The sequence below is a fragment of the Tachysurus vachellii genome, chromosome 14 (assembly GCF_030014155.1).
Source record: "Tachysurus vachellii isolate PV-2020 chromosome 14, HZAU_Pvac_v1, whole genome shotgun sequence".
Taxonomy (NCBI): domain Eukaryota; kingdom Metazoa; phylum Chordata; class Actinopteri; order Siluriformes; family Bagridae; genus Tachysurus; species Tachysurus vachellii.
This window is the reverse complement of record NC_083473.1, coordinates 2,298,843-2,320,971: the sequence shown is the minus strand read 5'-3', so window position 1 is coordinate 2,320,971 and position 22,129 is coordinate 2,298,843. Positions and strand designations below refer to the sequence as shown.

The 22,129-nt window shown below is 41.4% G+C and overlaps 3 protein-coding genes across 3 annotated transcripts in view; 2 read left to right on the top strand and 1 right to left on the bottom strand.

Moving 5' to 3' along the window:
- The window catches only part of clic1 (chloride intracellular channel 1), a 10,734-nt gene extending 5,229 nt beyond the window's left edge, over positions 1 to 5,505 (top strand). Inside the window, exons 4-6 of the mRNA XM_060887317.1 lie at positions 471 to 577; positions 665 to 846; positions 3,024 to 5,505. Of these exons, the coding sequence (XP_060743300.1) occupies positions 471 to 577; positions 665 to 846; positions 3,024 to 3,185 (451 nt within the window). The 3' untranslated portion in view covers positions 3,186 to 5,505. The remainder of the gene's footprint in view (positions 1 to 470; positions 578 to 664; positions 847 to 3,023) is intronic.
- Positions 5,506 to 6,378: 873 nt separating this feature from the next.
- On the bottom strand, positions 6,379 to 10,236 carry LOC132857235 (lymphocyte antigen 6D-like). Its single transcript, XM_060887248.1, has 3 exons — positions 10,062 to 10,236; positions 7,282 to 7,404; positions 6,379 to 6,679 (listed from the first exon to the last, which is right to left on the bottom strand). Exons 1-3 carry the CDS (start codon positions 10,120 to 10,122, stop codon positions 6,453 to 6,455), a joined length of 411 nt encoding a protein of 136 aa, XP_060743231.1. The 5' UTR covers positions 10,123 to 10,236; the 3' UTR covers positions 6,379 to 6,452.
- Positions 10,237 to 13,522: 3,286 nt separating this feature from the next.
- ddah2 (DDAH family member 2, ADMA-independent) lies at positions 13,523 to 21,017 on the top strand. Its single transcript, XM_060887404.1, has 6 exons — positions 13,523 to 13,666; positions 15,598 to 15,972; positions 16,080 to 16,253; positions 17,751 to 17,870; positions 20,406 to 20,549; positions 20,762 to 21,017. Exons 2-6 carry the CDS (start codon positions 15,685 to 15,687, stop codon positions 20,876 to 20,878), a joined length of 843 nt encoding a protein of 280 aa, XP_060743387.1. The 5' UTR covers positions 13,523 to 13,666; positions 15,598 to 15,684; the 3' UTR covers positions 20,879 to 21,017.
- The last annotated feature ends 1,112 nt before the right edge of the window (positions 21,018 to 22,129 follow it).

Here is a 22,129-nt window from a genome sequence, read left to right as displayed (position 1 = left end):
AGGGCGAGATCAAAGGATTATTGGGTGGATTGATGGATGGTTAGATGGATAAAAGGCTGAAAGGATGGATGTATGGATGGATTGATGCATTTGTGGATGAGTGGATGGATGAATTTCTGATGGAAGGGTGTCAGTAGATGAATAGATGTTTTTTTGGTAAATATATTTCTCTCTCTCTCTGTCTCTCTCTCTCACTCTCTTACTCTCTCTCTGTGTCTCTCTCACTCTCTCTCACTCTCTTACTCTCTCTCTCTCTGTGTCTCTCTCACTCCCTCTCACTCTCTCTCTCTCTGTCTCTCTCACTCCCTCTCACTCTCTTACTCTCTCTCTGTGTCTCTCTCTCTCTCTCTCTCTCTCTCTGTCTCTCTTTCTCTCTCTCTCTTACTCTCTCTCTGTGCGTGTGTGTGTGTGTGTGTGTGTGAACCCCCCCCACCACACACACACACACACACATACACATACACACACAGGTATCCTCGTCTGGCTGCCCGTAACCCAGAGTCCAACACTGCTGGCATGGACGTCTTCTCGAAATTTTCTGCCTACATCAAGAACTCCAACCCTGCCATGAATGACAGTGAGTCACTACTGATAATAAGAAGAAAAACAATGGTGGTGATGATGACAATAAACATAACTAACTGTGTGTGTGTTGTGTGTGAAGACCTGGAGAAAGGCCTGCTGAAGGCACTGATGAAGCTGGATGATTACCTCAGCTCTCCTCTACCTGACGAGATCGACGAGAACAGCACCGAGGATGTCGCCACATCATCCCGCCCCTTCCTGGATGGACAGGATCTCACACTGGCTGACTGTAACCTTCTGCCCAAGTTACACATCGTCAAGGTGAAACACCGTAGCTAATGAAGCTAACGCCTAAACTGTACTAACTGTACTAATATACTAACTGTACTAACTGTACTAATATACTAACTGTACTAACTGTACTCATATACTAACTGTACTCATATACTAACTGTACTAATGTACTAACTGTACTAACTGTACTCATGTACTAACTGTACTCATGTACTAACTGTACTAACTGTACTCATGTACTAACTGTACTCATGTACTAACTGTACTAATATACTAACTGTACTAACTGTACTCATGTACTAACTGTACTAACTGTACTAATGTACTAACTGTACTCATGTACTAACTGTACTAATATACTAACTGTACTAACTGTACTCATGTACTAACTGTACTAACTGTACTAATGTACTAACTGTACTAACTGTACTAATATACTAACTGTACTAACTGTACTCATATACTAACTGTACTAATGTACTAACTGTACTAACTGTACTAATGTACTAACTGTACTAACTGTACTAATATACTAACTGTACTAACTGTACTCATATACTAACTGTACTAATGTACTAACTGTACTAACTGTACTCATGTACTAACTGTACTCATGTACTAACTGTACTAACTGTACTCATGTACTAACTGTACTCATGTACTAACTGTACTAATATACTAACTGTACTAACTGTACTCATGTACTAACTGTACTCATGTACTAACTGTACTAACTGTACTCATGTACTAACTGTACTCATGTACTAACTGTACTAATATACTAACTGTACTAACTGTACTCATGTACTAACTGTACTAACTGTACTAATGTACTAACTGTACTCATGTACTAACTGTACTAATATACTAACTGTACTAACTGTACTCATGTACTAACTGTACTAACTGTACTAATGTACTAACTGTACTAACTGTACTAATATACTAACTGTACTAACTGTACTCATATACTAACTGTACTAATGTACTAACTGTACTAACTGTACTAATGTACTAACTGTACTAACTGTACTAATATACTAACTGTACTAACTGTACTCATATACTAACTGTACTAATGTACTAACTGTACTAACTGTACTCATGTACTAACTGTACTCATGTACTAACTGTACTAACTGTACTCATGTACTAACTGTACTCATGTACTAACTGTACTAATATACTAACTGTACTAACTGTACTCATGTACTAACTGTACTAACTGTACTAATGTACTAACTGTACTCATGTACTAACTGTACTAATATACTAACTGTACTAACTGTACTCATGTACTAACTGTACTAACTGTACTAATGTACTAACTGTACTAACTGTACTAATATACTAACTGTACTCATATACTAACTGTACTAATGTACTAACTGTACTAACTGTACTCGTACTAACTGTACTAACTGTACTAATGTACTAACTGTACTCATGTACTAACTGTACTAACTGTACTCATGTACTAACTGTACTAATGTACTAACTGTACTAACTGTACTAATGTACTAACTGTACTCATGTACTAACTGTACTAACTGTACTAATGTACTAACTGTACTAACTGTACTCATGTACTAACTGTACTAATGTACTAACTGTACTAACTGTACTACTGTACTAACTGTACTAATGTACTAACTGTACTAATGTACTAACTGTACTAATGTACTAACTGTACTAATGTACTAATGTACTAACTGTACTAACTGTACTAATGTACTAACTGTACTAACTGTACTAACTGTACTAATGTACTAACTGTACTAATTGCGTGATTTGAGACGCAGGTTTAATTTAATTGTGCTTTAATACAGTAAAATGTAACATAGTTAATGGCACCTCCTTGTGAAGCAACCACAAGCAAGCTAACACCTAACTCTCTCTGTCTCTCTCTTTCTCTGTCTCTCTCTGTCTCTCTCTCTGTCTCTCTCCGTCTGTCTCTCTCCGTCTGTCTCTCTCCGTCTGTCTCTCTCTGTCTCTCTCTCTGTCTGTCTCTCTCTCTGTCTATCTCTCTCTCTCTCTGTCTGTCTCTCTCCGTCTGTCTCTCTCTGTCTGTCTCTCTCTGTCTCTCTCTCTGTCTGTCTCTCTCTGTCTGTCTGTCTCTCTCTGTCTGTCTGTCTCTCTCTGTGTCTATCTCTCTCTCTCTCTGTCTGTCTCTCTCTCTGTCTCTCTCTGTCTCTCTCTCTCAGGTGGTGTGTCAGAAGTTTCGGAATTTCTCCATCCCTCGCTCTCTGCTGTCTCTATGGCGATACTTAGATGCTGCATACGCACGTGAGGAATTCTCCTCCACATGCCCGAGTGACGCAGAGATCCACATCGCCTACTCATCTGTTGTCAAAGCTCTCAAATAAACACACACACACAATTTTGTATGTAAAAACACACACACACACACAATTTTTTATCTAAACACACACACACACACACACACACACAATTTTGTATGTAAACACACACAGCTTTTAAAGGGGCGGTTCAAAATGTACATCTTTGTATATGTTTGCAAACTTTACGTCAGTCACAGATCAAGTCTTTTTCATTTGCATGATATTAGCAGGTCATTAACTGCATTTACTGGATTATATGTTAGTCTGGATTAGAAGCCACGCCCCCAAGTTTCAGTATGGTTATGTAACGGTTTATTTAAATAGTGACATTAAAGTTCATAACGTTGTGAGTTTGACCAAGGAAATCGAACATTGCTGTTGCTAGGCAACTGTGAAACGTGTTCCCCAAACGAGCTAGCTAACGACTGAAATTTATCATTTATCTAACTAGCATGAAGTATTTTATTTATTCTATTTTTTATATAGGTGAACTTTAACCTCTTTGTAAAGGGCGTGGCACTTCGTTCTGAAAATGAAGGCATAAAAATTAAAATCCAATTAGAGCTAGCTGACGTCAGCTCTTCGCCACACCAGACAGAGTGTTTGCTGAACCGTCCCTTTAACACGCAAAGCAGTTTTGTACTCGAGAGACTCTCAGGCTTGTCAATTAGCGTGCTAGCGTTTTGATTCACACCTCCTTTACTTTTTTCCTGCTCTTTCTCCTCACACACTTGTCCTTTTATTCACAGCAGCATGTAGACATGCACTAACGATGTGTCTTACGTTCCCAAGTTCATGCATTACACTTAATCTTTACAGACAGTCCACAAACTTGACCAGTGAACAACAAACTGCGCCTTTCTGACTAAATAATTGCACTGTATAATCGTTAGCTAGCTTAACATCACACACTATGGAACATTAATGCTAACCACAGAGGTTGCTTAGCTTAGCCTGTCAGCTACAGTAGAAACCCTAGCTAGCTGATTGGACTGTAGAGGATCTGAGCAGTGTGTAAGAGTTACTCTGAGCATCTCGTCGACTCGCACTCCTTCTCTGTTCCTGTTTTAGAAACGAAACCCCATGCAGCCGTTGGCTCGGCGTGTGGTAGCGATGAAGCAAGCATGCAGTTTGTTTGGCTAGTAACGCACTCGTACACCATGCACTCGCTCTCACAGGAGCTGCTTCTCGTGTCACGCGTGATCTTCGGTAGTGCGAATAGGAACAAGGACCGACTCTTTCTTAGAGAAAGGGGCGGCGATACGTGCTAGCACGGGGATTTGGGTTTTTTTTTTTTCTTAAAAAGAAGTGCGTTTTAGAGAGACAATAGTGTGTGGTGTCGCATTTCTCTGTTGCACAATACAGGATCGGGGGCAAAGGCGTGTGCACTGGGAGTCTGTGGGTGTTGGTCTGGTGAACCACAGTGTTGTTTTTGGCTTGTATACACACACACACTCACACTCTTACACACACATACACACTCTTACACACACTCACTCTTTTACACACACATACACACACACACACTCACTCACTCTTACACACACACACAAACTCCAGCCTTCATTTCAAAACAATGGATGGTTTGGAAGGAGAACAACACAGGAAGCTGCAGGTTTGATGATAGCTGACTAGTCCAGAGAGCTTTGTCCCGCCCAGTTTGGTCATTTATAATTAGACGATTGCAGGACGACTCGTCAAAAATTAAAATATCTACAAAGCTGATGAATCTGATGATCCGATGAATATATTTTTATTGCTTTGTTTTTGTTTAAAGTGCCAAGAAACTCTCACAATTTGTGAATTCAGGTGGACTTTTTTCTAGAATTTTCTCACAGGCTTTTTGCACTTTGTCATACAGCTGATTAGCAGCACAGCTCCTTCTAATATTAACAGCGATCTAAACGTTCGTGCTCGACTCGTATATTTTATAAGAAACGTTACACGTAGAGCAGAGAAGCGGTGTGAGATTATTGGAATTTTACTCGTTCGAGCGTTGAGCTTTGTGAAGTAAGACCAGATGCAGGCTTCCTGTAAAACGGGGAAGTGCGATTGTCCGCAGCACAAGAGCAAAACCGCACAGCAAAACCGCCCCCACTTTCTGTCCTTCAGCCTATAACCTCACCCTCCTTTTTCTTCTTTCCTCCTTCTCTCTCACTGGCTTTTCACTCTTCTTACTTTCTTCCCTTTCTGCTGAATGCCAGGTGTGTACAATATGAGCTGATATCACCACTCATCTACAGCCACGACGCAGGAACCGGTTAGATCAGGTCCAGATGAGCAGATGGACACGTGTGTTGTCTTTTGTACGCAAATACGTCGGCCTTAATAAAGAACCTAAAAAAAAAAAAGTGATTTGGTTTTATTTATTTATTTATTTATTTATTTATTAATAATAAACAGGGACATGAAGCAGAGAGCTAAGTGAGATGCAGAGAGATTTATCTATAAAGTTATGAGCTCATGACTCATGAGTGATGGAATAATTTCCACAGCTTCTACCAATTTAGCACATAGTTACTGAGTCTTTATATGAAGTCATTAAAAATACTGTGGCCATGGAAACAAGATGGAAACCACATTAGTGTGTCCCTCAGACGTGTTGGGAAATCACCAAGAAAAGATCTCCAATGAAATTAGTCCTAACATCAGCTGCTACTCATGTTTTCATATAACGTTTAGAACCTTCTATGAGTAACACGTTATCAGCATTGTTTATTCTAGAACCTTCCTGGAAGTTACAGAGGGTTTGTACACTTAAAGCTGTGAGAGTGAGAAATGCAAATTTCATCAGATCTCAGGTTTATATCTAAATTTAGTGTCTGTGTGATGAGTGAGATCCAAACTAGCACCCATACATACAATCAATACATCACTATGAGAGTGTGTGTGTCATTGTGGCTACCATAAATGCATTAGTGAACCATGGGGTAATAGCTTAGTGTGTGTGTGTGTGTGTGTGTGTGTGTGTGTGTGTGTGTGTGTGTGTGTGTGTGTGTGTGTGTGTGTGGATTCACTCTGAAGCCAGCAGGCTTACATACACTCAATACATCACTATGAGAGTGTGTGTGTCATTGTGGAAACCATAAATGAGCATTAGTGAACCATGAACCATGGGGTAATAGCTTAGTGTGTGTGTGTGTGTGTGTGGTTTCACTCTGAAGCCAGCAGGCTTACATACACTCAATACATCACTATGAGAGTGTGTGTGTCATTGTGGAAACCATAAATGAGCATTAGTGAACCATGAACCATTGGGTAATAGCTTAGTGTGTGTGTGTGTGTGTGGTTTCACTCTGAGGCCAGCAGGCTTATGAGTGCCATGCAGACGAGGCTCAGTGCCGTTCGGCTCCAACAGGGGGCAGCATATGTGGACATGGAGGCAGAGTTACACAGGTCAGTGTCACAGCAGCGTGTAGTGAAGGTGAAGACGAGTCCTGCAACACGTTTCTCTCTGGTAACACCACACGCAGATGGTGTAGCACAGCTCTTTTCTATTAGCACATACTGCTTCGAATCTGAAGAAGAACAGCAACAAAAAAAAGACTTCACACTCTGCTCCTGAAGTCCAGGACAACCGCAGATGAAAAAATATCTGTCATGTGTCCTGTCTGCTTCTCCTGTTATTTTTAATACTTCAGTTTTGTGTTGGTTTTGTACCTTCATTGTAACCTCCACCTTCTGTAAGAACATTAGCTAACTACAACAGCAAGCAGATCAATATAGCAAAATACTATTTACTAGAAAATCTAGATTAAACCAGTCTAGGATTTCTGTATCTGGTTATGTAGTATGTAGTGTTAGGCTGGTTTAACTTGTTGGCTAGTTTTGCTCAGTTTAACCAAATGGTCTGACCAGTTAGAATCAGTGTAACCAACCAGTCTGACCAGTTGGCAGCAACTAGAAGTTCATAGCCTCTCAGGTTGTTTTTCAGCAGGTAATTTAGTAGTAAAGTTCACAGATCACTAAGTGTATATAATATAAAGAATGTTATTAATATACAATCTGTAGTTTATGGGATCAGTACATCAGCCAGTCTGCAGGAGTCCCTCAGGGGGATGGTCCTGTTCAGCCTGAACATCGTTTGTGTGTGTGTGTGTGTGTGTGTGCGTATTCTCACCCATCTTGGCTGTGGCAGTGCTGTACAGGCAGCGTTCACCTACAGCACATTTCTTGGGGTACGGCTGGCAGTCAAGTGGAGAGACAATCGGAAACACACAGTTGTAGCAGGTGAGACAGACTGCTGCGAGACAGACAGACAGACAGACAGGGAGGTGATAATGAGATGGTGCACACACACACACACACACACACACACACACACACACACATTTCTGAAGCCCCAGGATGGACAGAAATGCTCTGATGGGGAAAAAGTGTGTGAACTGAAGAAATGTAAATGGTTCTGTCCTAATGATTATAACAAAATAAATATTATTAATTAAAAAGTCCTGGGGGCAGGGTTGGGGGTTCACCTCCACCTTGTGTGTGTGGAGTTTGCATGTTCTCCCCGTGCCTCCGGGTACTCCGGTTTCCTCCCCCGGTCCAAAGACATGCATGGTAGGTTAATTGGCATCTCTGGAAAATTGTCCGTAGTGTGTGAGTGCGTGAGTGAATGAGTGTGTGTGTGTGTGTGTGTGTGTGTGCCCTGCGATGGGTTGGCACTCCGTCCAGGGTGTATCCTGCCTTGATGCCCGATGACGCCTGAGAAGTGACCCGACTGACTATAAACAGTCCTATAGTTATTAAGGTTAATCAATTAACTACAGTATTTAAAGTTGGGGCTGAAAAATAATTTTTCATGCAAATTAAATGTGATTTTAAACGTAAACACTAAAATAAATGAAAGTGAAATAAATGTCGATCTTAACATTTAACAAATTGTTTTGTTTTGTTTTGCAGTCCAATAGAGTTCACTCACTAAATAAAGTTCTGATGTAGGCCACGCCCACTTCTGCGTTAAACTCAAAGATGAAGAGATATTTGTAGAATTCTTGGAGTCCAATATAAATAGTATCCTTGTGTTAAGCTCTGAGATTAGATAACATTCCAATGCTAAGAGTGCCACCCAGAGCTGGCATAAATAATGGCACCCAGGGCTCGACCTTGTAGATAAATAATAAACCATCTGACCACAAAGCCTGAAAGCTGGCTATGAAAACAAGTGACTGGTTTATAAAGTCACACCATGCCTGCAGAGTAGATGTGGTGATGGAGTGGGAGGAATTTTGGAGGTGGAGATATTACAGTGGAGATAATGGGTACAGAAATGTGCTTTGTTCTCAGTCATACTATTCTGTTTGTTCAGTTTCCACCCACCACATTTCAGCCATGCTGAAGTTTTTATGTGTCCTTTACCTGAAACAACAAGCAGCCAGTGTTCAGCACAGCTCAAAGAGCCACATGACGATGTGTCTTTCGTGAATGAGTCGACTCTTTGAGTCAAATGCAACAAATTCATTCATAGGGGAGAATCAAATCCTAAAATAATCAAAATAAATGATTAATGTTGGAGTTTTTAAAGCTGTGTGACTTTTCTCTAAGACATATTGTATATGAGTGTATATAGTTTGGAGTGTATAGAGTTTTTGTTATTGAGTGTCGTGAAAAACTCTTCAAACGTCCAAGCTGTTGGCGAACAGTGAGTTTGACTCAGCTGCGTGAGGCGTGACGCAGAAAATCCGTCTCCATGTTTTATATAAAATGGCATGAAAAATAAAGCTGACTGGCTTTAAAATCTAAATGAAAAGTTTCAGTCATAAAAGGAATACATCAAATATCACAAATATCACAGTTTAAAAAGATTAATTTAAAAAAAATCTCAAAAATGGTAAGAGTCGACTCCAAATGAGTTGACTCAAAAAAAAAAACAAGGGTTTTCACTTTAACACTTACTTTTATTTGTTAACAAATATAATTGCTCACTAAATTGTTTACTAAAATTTAAAGTCTTATGACTCTAGACAGGAAAAAAGGAGGACTGAATAAAATACACAAACACTAGCTCTCATCATCAGTGCCGCAGGCTTCAGTTATGAGCATGAAGGTCTTCCATTTAGTGTGTATCATTTAAAAGTCGTAATATATCTGTAAACATCATATCGCTTGCCATGATGCTCACTAGTCCTTTCATCTTCGTCTCCTTTTCACATTTTTCTGGCCTGGAATTTATCCGCACCCCGATTTTGTTCAAATTGCCCACCCTGTAGACGTGATACATGAAAAGGTTTCAGAACAGATTGGTCTGGAGACGATCGATCCTGGATATGTGTGAAACGTTTGCAGCTCTGAGTTCGGCTGTGCTTTAAAGAGCTGTAAATACAACAACGTGTTTAAAGTGTCACTTCACATCCCTTTTACACATCACAAGACATCACGTCACATCACATCACATGCGCGCTTGTTTTCTTCTACAACAGCTTCCCACCCAGGGAATTAATTACATAACATTTCCTTTCGCTTGATTCCAGTTGTGGAGTGTAGTGGAGTGTTGTGGAGTGTTGTGGAGTGTTGTGGAGTGTTGTGGAGTGTAGTGGAGTGTAGTGGAGTGTTGTGGAGTGTTGTGGAGTGTTGTGGAGTGTAGTGGAGTGTTGTGGAGTGTTGTGGAGTGTTGTGGAGTGTTGTGGAGTGTAGTGGAGTGTAGTGGAGTGTAGTGTAGTGTATTGGAGTGTAGTGGAGTGTAGTGGAGTGTTGTGGAGTGTTGTGGAGTGTAGTGGAGTGTAGTGGAGTGTTGTGGAGTGTTGTGGAGTGTTGTGGAGTGTTGTGGAGTGTTGTGGAGTGTAGTGGAGTGTTGTGGAGTGTTGTGGAGTGTAGTGGAGTGTTGTGGAGTGTTGTGGAGTGTTGTGGAGTGTAGTGGAGTGTTGTGTTGTGGAGTGAAGTGTTGTGAAGGTCAGGTCATACCTGTGGAAGTTAGAAGACTCAGCAGGATGAGGAAGAGCAGAGCTGTGGATCTAGACATCATGACAATTCAACTGCAGAAAAACTCTCCTTGTTTCCTTTACTACTCTATGGGTCCCCTATTCTTATGTAATACTCCTGAAAATGTTATCTCATGACCAGAACATCTGTCTCTCTCTCTCTGAACATCTGAATGCTTCCTCAACAAATTCCAGATAGCAAGCATTCTCCAGAGAAGGATGTGTACTCTCTCTTACTCTGTGTGTGTGTGTGTGTGTGTGTGTGTGTGTGTGTGTGTGTGTGGAAGGAGGGTGAATGTAGGACTTGTTCTCACACTGGGTAAATCTCCTTTCTTCCCTATTGTTCTGCAGTTTAATTAATGAGAGCATGAGGATGATTAAAGCAGCAATGCTTTAATATCAAATATACAGTTTAACACACGTTGTAATGCGAAAGAAACACAATTAATAAAACATGGGTGTGGCCTGAAGTCATTTTACTGATTAACGCTCTATATGGCATAAGTTTGATCTGTTTAAAGTTACAGTTAATGATGTGGGACGTCTGTGAAACCTGTTAGATTCTGTTCCCAGTTTCTTTATAGCAGCTATAAACTAAATCTCTCAATCACTAGATGTTATTTATTACCAAGTTACCAAGAATTCACAAGTTAGTTTAAACTCAAATCAAATCTTATTTGTCACATACACACATACAAACATACACACAGAGTACAGACATGCAGCGAAATGCTTTGTGCATCTGTCCGGTATTCAAACATAAAAGGAATGCAATTAGGGATAAAAAATAAAACCGAAAGGAGGTAGATAAATAAAATATAAAGTATATAAAAACTATAGAAATTATGAAAATATATGTTAAATATAATGTATACACATAAATGGTTTTTAACGAGTTTCCTTAAAGTGTCCGTGTGCAGTATGGTGTGTGTAGAGTGTATAAAGTTTCACTGTGCTCTACAAGTCCAGAGTTAAAGTGTAATATTACACTCACTTACTGCTCATTCACTCAAACTAGTACCACACACCACACACACACACACTCACACACACTCACACACACTCACACACACTCACACACACTCACACACACTCACACTCACACACACACTCACACACACACTCACACACACACTCACACACACACACTCACACACACTCACACACACACTCACTCACACACACTCACACACACACACGCAGACTATCTCTCTTATAGTGCAAAGAAGGTTGTGCAGGAAAACAGTGAAGATGGAGAGAGAGGTCCAGTACTAGATCCTGGGTGTTTTTATTGGTTTAGACGCCGAATGGCCTGCGGGAAGAAGCTTCTCCTCATTCTCTCTGTGTTTGCTTTCAGAGAGCGAAAGCATTTCCCTGAACACAACAAAGAAAAGAGTCCATTGTTGGGATGCTGAAATCCTTTACAATCATCCTGGCTCTGTTCCGGCACCGCGTGCTGTAGATGTCCTGCATGTCAGGGAGCTCGGTGTGGATGGTACGTTCAGCTGACCACACCACCCTCTGGAGGTCTCGCCTGTCCTGCATGGTGCTGTTGGTCCCGTTGATGTTTAGCGGTTGGTATGACCGCTCCTGCTTTGTTCTGAAGTCCACTATCAACTCCTTAGTCTTGGAGCGTCGTCAGCAAACTTGATGATGGTGGTGGAGTTGGAAGTGGCCACACAGTCATATGTGTACAGTGAGTACAGCAGGGGGCTCAGAACACAACCCTGGGGTGCTCCAGGGCGGATGAGGTTAAACTCCACTGTAGTGAAGATATCTGAACGTTCCAGCTTTAACTCCGACTCTGTCGAAGCGCTGACACTAAAGACTCCTTATATAAATGATACATAAACATGGAACATAAAAGAAAACCTCATATCAACAACTACAAGTACATGTCCGAGCTGGTGCTTATAGAAACTAGGAGTCAGAGATTAAAAAGAGAAAATAAAGAAGAATGATGGATTGATGGGGAAAGAAAGATGGAGGTTAGATGAAGAAAATACAAAAGAAAGGAGGCTAGAATGAACAGCATAAAGAAAATATATAGTGAAATGATATGTAAGCAAAATGAGAAAAACAATGGCAATGAAGCAAGAAAATAATAGACAGAAAAAAAGGGATAGGCAGAAGTATAGAAAGTATGTGTGTGTGTGTGTGTGTGTGTGTGTGTGTGTGTGTGTGTGTGTGTGTGTGTGTGTGTGTGTGTGGTGATCATTGAGCCACAACAAAACCCTGCACCATCTGATACATTCTCTCTCTCTCTCTCTGTCTGTCTGTCTCTCCCTCTCTCTCTTTTTCTGTCTGTCTCTCTCTTTGTCTGTCTCTCTCTCCCTCTCACTTCCTCTCTCTCTCTCGCTCTCTCTGTCTCTCACTTCATCTCTCTCTCTCTCTCTGTCTTTCCCTCTCTCTCTCGCTCTCTCTCACTTCCTCTCTCTCTCTCACTTCATCTCTCTCTCTCGCTGTCTCTCACTTCTTCTCTCTCTCTCTCGCTGTCTCTCACTTCCTCTCTCTCTCTCTGTCTCTCTCTCTCACTCTTTCTTGCTCTCTCACTCTGTCTCTCACTCTCACTTCATCTCTCTCTTTCTCTCGCTCTCTCTCACTCTCTCTCTCACTTCATCTCTCTCTCACTCTCTCTGTCTCTCTCTCACTTCCTCTCTCTCTCTCACTTCATCTCTCTCTCTCGCTGTCTCTCACTTCTTCTCTCTCTCTCTCTCTCTCTCTCTCTCTCTGTATCTCACTTCATCTCTCTCTCTCTCGCTCTCTGTCTCTCACTCTCTCTCTCACTTCATCTCTCTCTCTCTCTCTCTCTCTCTCTCTCTCTCTCAGTGTTAATACTTCAGTAATACTGAATCGGTTCGATAGATTCACTGTAACAAACATTAATTCAGTTATTAACATTACAGAACCATAAACACAAACACACCAGAGTGCTGGTTTATAAGTAACACGGATCATACCACTGTGCCTGTGAGAGGGGGGTGTGGACGTCTAAAGAACACGTTCTACACGCTTTATACACGCTTTTAAATAACAAACGTGTGCTGGGAAAGAAAACACTCATTAATCTTTTATACCATGGGTTCGACATATCAGGATATTATTGTTTTTACTATTACAATAGTTCTCTATTGGACCCGTCTGTAGTCTCTAAACATCTGCTTTGAATTATTTATAGAATTTAAATTTATATTAGTTTAAGTGTTTAAATATAAGCACCTTTTTTTATAAAGATTTATTTAAAAAGTTTTGGTTGTTTTTGTTTAATTAAAATGAGGCTAATTATTGAATCAAGCGACTAAAATCAAACGAATCAACAGCCGACGTGATCGATTCACTAAACCAGAGGGGAATCGGTTCATTGAGTCGAGTTGGTGGTTGTACGCGGTCGAGCAGGAGGAATGGTTAGGGGGAAGGGGAGTGGAAGAAGAGAAGGAAAGACAAGAGGGAGGGAGAGAGAGAAAGAGAAAGAGAGAGAGAGAGAGAGAGAGAGAGAGAGATAACGGGTGTGGGATCAGAGGGACATGAGTCGGTTCATAAACTCCGTGTCACGGATTTAAACCGAGGCTTTATTATTATTATTATAAGGTAAGATGATATTATTTAGGGTTTATATTATTAATAACAATAAGACGGAGATTTATTTCTAACACATTCTTTATAAAACAGCTTTGTTGTGTTGAGAAAGTGCAGCATGGTTTTGTTTGTGTACGATGTGTTGGTTTTATCTGGATTAAAGAGAACTTTATTTCGGTTTAAAAGATAAAATCAGATTTTTGTGAAGTTTTGTGAAGTTTTCTGTAGATCTTTATCTTCTGCAGAAAGACATAAATCTGGATCAGATTACACATTTATATTTTTCCCCTTTGCTCCAAAGTTGATCATGTTTGGTGTTTTTTTAACGTTAATGAACAAACAGTGAAATGTTGAAGCTACCAGATTATCATTGTTTAAACTGCACGCCTACATTAGGAAAACTTTCACATGGTGTGTGTGTGTGTGTATTTGTGTGTGTGTGTGTATTTGTGTGTATTTGTGTGTGTTTGTTTGTGTGTATTTGTGTGTTTGTGTGTGTGTATTTGTGTGTGTTTGTTTGTGTGTGTGTATTTGTGTGTGTTTGTGTGTGTGTATTTGTGTGTATTTGTGTGTGTTTGTTTGTGTGTATTTGTGTGTTTGTGTGTGTGTATTTGTGTGTGTTTGTTTGTGTGTGTGTGTGTGTGTATTTGTGTGTGTGTTTGTTTGTGTGTGTTGGACAGAGAGAGACTATTTTGTGAAATAGTAAAATCTAATCTAAAGTATGCTTCATCTTCAGACTTGTTTTGTGAGTGTGTTGTGTGATGAAGAGACATCAGTTATATCACACACACACACACACACACACACACACTCTCTCTCTCTCTCTTACCTTTCATGAGCAGACAGAGATCATCCGGTCAGCTCTCATTCCTGCATCACTAAACAACTTCATCCTGCTGGATCAGCTCTCTCTCTCTCGCTCTCTGTCTCACTCGCTCTTTCTCTCTCTCTCTCTCTCTCTCTCTCTCTCTCTCTCTCTCTCTCTCTCTCTCTCTCTCTCTCTCTATGTGCTTTCTCTCTGTCTCTCTCTCTCTCTCTCTCTGTACTCTCTCTCCCCCTCTCTCTGTACTCTCTCTCTCTCTGTACTCTCTCTCCCCCTCTCTCTGTACTCTCTCTCTCTCTCTGTACTCTCTCTCTCTCTCCCTCTCTCTGTGTCTCTCTCTCTCTGTCTCTCTCTCTCTCGCTCTCCCTCTCTCCCCCTCTCTCTGTACTCTCTCTCTCTCTCTCTGTACTCTCTCTCTCTCTGTACTCTCTCTCCCCCTCTCTCTGTACTCTCTCTCTCTCTGTACTCTCTCTCCCTCTCTCTCTGTACTCTCTCTCTCTCTCTGTACTCTCTCTCTCTCTCCCTCTCTCTGTGTCTCTCTCTCTCTGTCTCTCTCTCTCTCGCTCTCCCTCTCTCCCCCTCTCTCTGTACTCTCTCTCTCTCTCTCTGTACTCTCTCTCCCCCTCTCTCTGTACTCTCTCTCTCTCTGTACTCTCTCTCCCTCTCTCTGACTGTGATGTATAATACAGCATCACCAAAGCACAAGAAGTTGTGTAGAATAAAAACTGCAATAACAGCATCATGTTTTAAATCACAGTGACATCAGTCATCATTAGGACTGAACTGAGTCTCCTGTTATGTCAGAAGCTCCTGTGTTTCTCTTGAGAACATCTTTAGTTCTGTTGGGTGGATTTAGTTGGTTCAAGAAAATTTGTTTCAAAAACAGTTTTGGGTTTGAAACACACTTGATGGTTTAGAGAAGTTGCTTTAGTGAAGCTGGTTGTTCTGGAAAACCTTCATGGTTCAGGACAGCTGGTTGGTCTGGTTCAGTGAAGCAGCTTCACCAATGTGCTGATCAATAATTAATTTACTGGTGCTGATATAACAATAGTCATGTGTGGTGTGGGTTTAAAGTAGAGATAACTGTCTCTCTCTCTCTCTCTCTCTCTCTCTCTCTCAGGTTTGGGTGATGCTGATGTGGATGAGTAAGTGATCCATTAGAACACACCATCTTATAATCCATTAGAACACGGACACTGTGAGAGTTATGGCGAACATGTGTCCGTACGGGCGGTTCACCCATGCTGTGGTGCGTGGTATCCCTCAGTCCCCCAGTGTGGGCGGGGTAGAGGTGGAGGTGGCGAAGTTGCAGCGTCAGTACGGCGTGTTAGTGGGGACTCTGAGGCAGAAGGTGGGACTGCAGGTGCTGGAGATCCCTTCTGACACACACACTAACACAAACCTTCCTGAGAGCTGGAGGATAGAGGACATGGCCATCATACAGGGGGACACGGCACTCCTCACACAGCCGCTGAGCCAGGAGAGACGCCAGGAGGTCTCACACACACACACACACACACACACACCCCTGTTGATATCTGTGGGGTTTGATATGAGGTTCCTACTCTGTATGATATGATACGAGGTTCCTACTCCGTATAGGTGGAGGCAGTAAGACGTGTCCTCACTGAGCTGAACCTGACCATGGTGGAAATGGAGGACGATGGAGCCACACTGGAGGGCAGTGATGTGCTCTTCACCGGGAGAGAGTTCTTTGTCGGTCTGTCCAAACACACCAACCAGCGTGGAGCCGAGATCCTCGCCAATTCCTTTCGGGTATGAAAACAACTCCGTACTCAAACTACACTCTAGACATAAAAACATCACAATACTCTGCATCACGAGGGTACAAAGCCTCATTATACTCTACCTGCACTCACCTTCAACACCTTCAGGGACTGAGATGAGACTTGCTTGTGTTTCCAGAGATGACGCGAGGTTTAAGCCTCCAGCTCTAACGCTGCCCCTTTCCAGGACTTCATACACAACGTCCTCCGTTGCGTACAGATTTTACGTTATGCTGCAGCAGCATTTTAAGAAAAGTGTCCATGTCCGTGTAGCTATTTGAGATCTTCAAATCATCACCAAGTTTTTTTTGTAGCCTCATGATAATCTTGAGTCTCGTATAAAGATCCGTGAATGAGAAAAATATCTACTCTACTCTGATTATTCTTGACGTCATCAGTATTAAATATTCTCGCATGCTTTCAAACTCTCCTCGGTTTCCTTCCATAGCATCAGTTTGTAAAACTGACTGAAACTGGGAGATCGTTCATGTCTACATTTCGATCACGACAGTGTTGAAGCAGCAATATCGTTATTTTCAGTTCCTCGGTTTAATTTGGGGTCATTTTTCGTTTCAGGGAAATATTTTTCCTGCTAATAAAAAAAATCAGCTCTGCTTCTGCTTTCACACATGCTGCAGAAAACACAGAAGGTTTCTGCTTAGATATTTTTTTGACCGTGAGGATCTTGATCTGTTAGAACGAACTGAAACTTTGAACGTTCTCTTTCTCTCCAGATGAGAAAGCAGCACGATCAGCGTGGGGACTTTTATTCTGCCTCTTCCCAACATCCATCATGAACTGGTTAAAGTGGATATTTTGGTGTCAAACCGGTTTGTCAGCATTGACTGCACTGATTTGCTACAACTTGCTTGTTCCTTTTGTCAGAGAGCAAGTTAAAAATATATTCTCCTTCAGGTCTCTCCGCTTCGTCTGCTGTCTCAGCTGAACTGTTCATCATACACATCGTTTCCTGTTCGTTTATGCTTTCACTTCTGCTCTGATTTGCAGCTCTCACAACATTCATATGCATTTCAAGTCCTTCCTCCCCGCTGATGCTCGCTCGCTGCATCCTGTGTTTTCATCCCTATCATTGTCCTCGTGATTCCACAGCGTGATCACCGGCTTTCATCTGACGGCACTTATAGGCTTCAATTTTCACTGATTCAGTCCATAAAAATAAATCAACCCAAAGCTTAATAAGAAAATATAAACATCTTAGTTGAAGTTAGAGGAAGTGGGTTAAAATTGTATTGCCTCCTTTCACAGGTATTTCCTGTCTATACATCTAGCTTAGCTAGGTGCAGTGACTGGTATACACTCTAGGGGGCGACACTGAGATCCCTAGTGTAGGGTGTGTAGTGTGAATGGACACTCACTCTACTCAAACCATCACCTTCATAGACATCTGTCAATATACAAACTGTACTGTAATTTAGGCTCACTACTCTGTGTGTGTGTGTGTGTGTGTGTGTGTGTGTGTGTGTAGGACTTTGCTGTGTCCACAGTTCCTGTATCTGCTGGCACTCGTCTGAAGAACATCTGCTCGATGGGGGGTCCTGAGACCATCATCTTCAGCAATAGTGAGGGAGCGAGACGGACACTAAAGGTGAGAGAGAGTGTGTGTGTGTGTGTGTGTGTGTGTGTCGTCGTGGCCCCTGTTTAAGTAGCACTACTAGATTGTTGGTCTGAATGTTTCTAAGCTTAATCTGATCATGTGCATCAGCTTCCATTAGAACAGACTCTGATGTTTGTGTCCACTCACACTCGTGTGTGTGTGTGTGTGTGTGTGTGTGTGTGTGTGTGTGCGTGTGTGTGTTGTAATAGTGATAGCAGATGCTGCTGCTGATGCAATCCGATCCCTGACTCTGCCCCTGTTCCATGTTATAACCTCATTATCTTTAAGAGCAGTCTGTCTGATTCCTGTCCAGTGCGTTAAAAGAACATCATCACTTTCCATCTCCGCACTTTTTCACCTCAGATGTTGTCAATCAGACGAGATCCGTTTCATCTCTGAGGTTCGGTCGGTTTGCTTCTTTAGTTTTGGAGCGAGATGTTAATGTTAGCTAACAAGTAACAGACGTCTGTTTCCTCTGTAATGTTTTCATGAATGCCTTCACAAAGTCTTTGAATATTTTGCACATTTTATTAATATTATTAATATTATTGTTATTATTATTGTTATTATTATTGTTGTTATTATTATTATTATTATTATTATTATTATACAGACATTTTACATCAGCAAAATGAAATTAAATGTAAATAAAATATTGAAATTTTCCCCTTTATGTTTGAACTTTATCCAAATCATATCCAGTTTTCTTCTACAAACATTCTTCTGCTACATAGAATTGTGTAAGCAGAAAACGAATCAGAAGAGAGAATGTTGTTCTGCGGCAGAAGAAGGGACTTAAATCGTATCCACAAAGGGCTGTTGTGGCCCCAGGCTTTAATTTGTATCCACAAAGGGCTGTTGTGGCCCCAGGCTTTAATTTGTATCCACAAAGGGCTGTTGTGGCCCCAGGCTTTAATTCCAACTGTTTTAACCTGATTTCACTTCTGTATTCAGTTCAAAAGTCTCTAATCAGCTGCCACTTGTGCCTCCTGTTGGCTGTAATGAAAACCTGCAGCCACACCGGTCCTTTGTGGAAAGACTGAAGCCCCCTGGTCTTAGGGCCTTTTTACACCCGGTCACTTCATGTGTTTTCTCTGGTCCGATAGCTCTCTGATTTGTTAAAACTGTTCCATTTACATTAGGCCACATAAATGCCATCCATCCATCTTCTACCGCTTATCCGGGGCCGGGTCTCGGGGGCAGCAGTCTAAGCAGGGACTCCCAGACTTCCTTCTCCCCAGACACTTCCTCCAGCTCTTCCGGGGGAATACCAAGGCGTTCCCAGGCCAGCCGAGAGACATAGTCCCTCCACAGTCCCTCTTCCCCCGGGGCCTCCTCCTGGTTGGACATGCCCGGAACACCTCCCCAGGGAGGCATCCAGGAGGCATCCGGAACAGATGCCCGAGCCACCTTAGCTGACTCCTCTCGATGTGGAGGAGCAGCGGCTCTACTCAGAGCTCCTGACAAGTGACCGAGCTCCTCGCCCTATCTCTAACTCATTTCGACCGCCTGTATCCGGGATCTTGTCCTTTCGGTCATGACCCAAAGCTCATGACCATAGGTGAGGGTAGGAACGTAGATCGACTGGTAAATAGAGAGCTTCGCCTTCCACATAAATGTGTCTCGGCGAATCGGATATCGATCCGATCTTTCTGCTCCCGCCCAAAATGCTAATATATTTTACCTCATTTCCGGGGTAATTGAAACGGAACACACTTTGGTGTCTGTGGTTTTCAGAACGCAATAAAAAAGAAGACGATTAAACTGGTTAGACGGTTATGTTACAAAAAACAGCATTTACTGTTTGCTGCGTTTTCGCTGGCGGCAGCAGCGCGTTTTAAGACCCGACGAGACGCCTGGGTGAAAGATCACCTGAGTGACGTACTTCCATTTGGAAGGAGTTTAGCGCTGACGTATGTGGCTTGAACAACTACATTCATTTACACCTGTCCAGTTTCATCTGAAACGCGTCCCAGACCACCTCCTGAAGTGGTTTGTACCATCGGATTTATATCCGTCTCCAAAACGTTTCAGAGGGCAATTAGGCCTGGTCTTTTTACCATCGGGTAGATATCGGATCACAGAAAACGCATGAAGTGACCAGGTGTAAAAAGCCCCATAGTTTAAAGCTGTAGTAGATGTTCTAAAAGGAGGAAGGCAGAAACTGAGTTTTACACAGCAGAGACACCTAGTGTTCAAACCAGGAAGTTCATGTACACTTTGTCTAATCCGAGGGATTCCACAGGGGTGTGTACGTTCCACATATCCGGATTACAAAAAAAAATTAGCGTTGACATGGTGACGTTTCCTGTAAGATGTTTATGTAACGAGTAAGGAAGGAGTCTCCAGTGTCAGCTTTGTAACAGTTAGAGGTAAAGCTGTAACTTTTTAGTTTTCCAACATCTTCAGGGCTAAAAATGTAAACACAAAATGTATGTGCTGGTCTTAATAAATGCTTGATAAGAAATAAAATATATTGGCAGGCTGATTTAACGTACATGTGTGTGTGTGTGTTTGTGTGTGTAGGTGATGGAGCAGTTGACTGATCATCACTATGACGTGTTGTGTGTACCAGAGGATGCTGCTGCTAACTGTGTGTATGTGCGCAGTGCAGGTGAAGTGGATTATCTTCTCCACCCCACACAGGAGGAATGTCCTAACAGCGTCTCTGTGAGTTCTCCACACAACACACAATATTCAATCAGTGATTAACAGGATCTGAAGCCAATCTGTAAAAATAAGGACATTTCTGGAGGACAAATATAAAAGGAAAAAGGTTTCATCATAAACACCCGAATGTCTACACGGTAATTTCTTCTCAGATGATCCACCAAACTATTGCTCCTCATGATGGTCTGATGTTCTGTTTTTTTTTTTTGAAGGCCTTCCAGAAATTTACAGGCTACAACCTGCTCCCTACATCATGCAGTGAAGCTTCCAGACTCGGTGGGTCGCTCTCCTCGTTCTGCCTGCTGATCAACAAGAAGCTTCCTTTCTAACACAACACAACACACATTTCACATCTCTCTATGTTCACATCTCTCTATGTTCGTCTACACACAAACACACAACACAAAACACGCATTGACTCCCAGATGTTAATAAAAAAATAAATAAATCATTTCAATTCATCATTTATACCTTTTGTAAAGATTCTTGTTCATGGTGGTTTCTCTTCTCCAAAAGAACCTTTGAGAGTCACAATGCTACGCTAGCTACCGTAGCTTACCGCGATCGTACATGTAACCATCGATGCTCAAAAGATATTCGGTAATGACTTTAGTGTCAGTGTTTCTTGCCATAGATGCGATGCTTCAGCAGTTTAAAACAACATATAAGGGCAGGACAAATGTGGTAGAATAAAATAGCCACTAAAGGCAGAGTCCTGAAAGAGCTCACAATAAACAGGAGCCTGGTGACTCAGCCATTAGGCAGTAAAATATGTGAAACTGATTTTTATTTGCGATACATAAAGATGTATAACAAAGACTGCAGCTCGTATTCATAAAGATTTTTAGTGTAAAGAGTTTCTCTTAGTTACAAAAGTCTAATAAAGTGCTTAGAAAATTGGGAAGATCTGAGTAAAGATTAAAGTTCTTCATAAAGCATCTTAACACTTAAGAGCTCAAAGAGTGTTGAGTTGTGAGGAGGACATTTACGAGGATAAGAGTTTCTTTATCTGAGGAGAAAATGATTGAAAGGTGAAGAGGGAGAAGAAATGTGTTGTATATAATATTTAATAATGTTAGAGGCAGAGATGGGGACTTGAGTCATATGACTTGACTCGAGTCAGACTTAAGTCGCAAATTTGGGACTTGCAACTTACTTGTGACTTGCACGTGTATGACTTACTGCCACCTCTGGATAGAGGTAATTAAATGATACAGATTAGATCGTGTAGGGATTATTTTTGTGACCAATCAGATTAGACACATCTCAGAGTTTATATATATATATATATATATATATATATATATAGCCACTGTGTCAGAGATACTCGAACATCACAGAAACAGCAATGAAATCATGATATTTGCCTCTATGACTTTTCTGCTGTGTCAGAGATGTTTACATTTACATTACATTTATAACATACAGATGTTAGAACATCTCTCATATGGTCACCAATGTAATCCCTACACGATATAGTCTAAAATATCTGAACATAGAGACAAAGTGAAGGTTTATAATAGAGCAGATTTTAACAGCGCTCCTATTTTAATAAACAATCACAGTCTTTATAATATTTC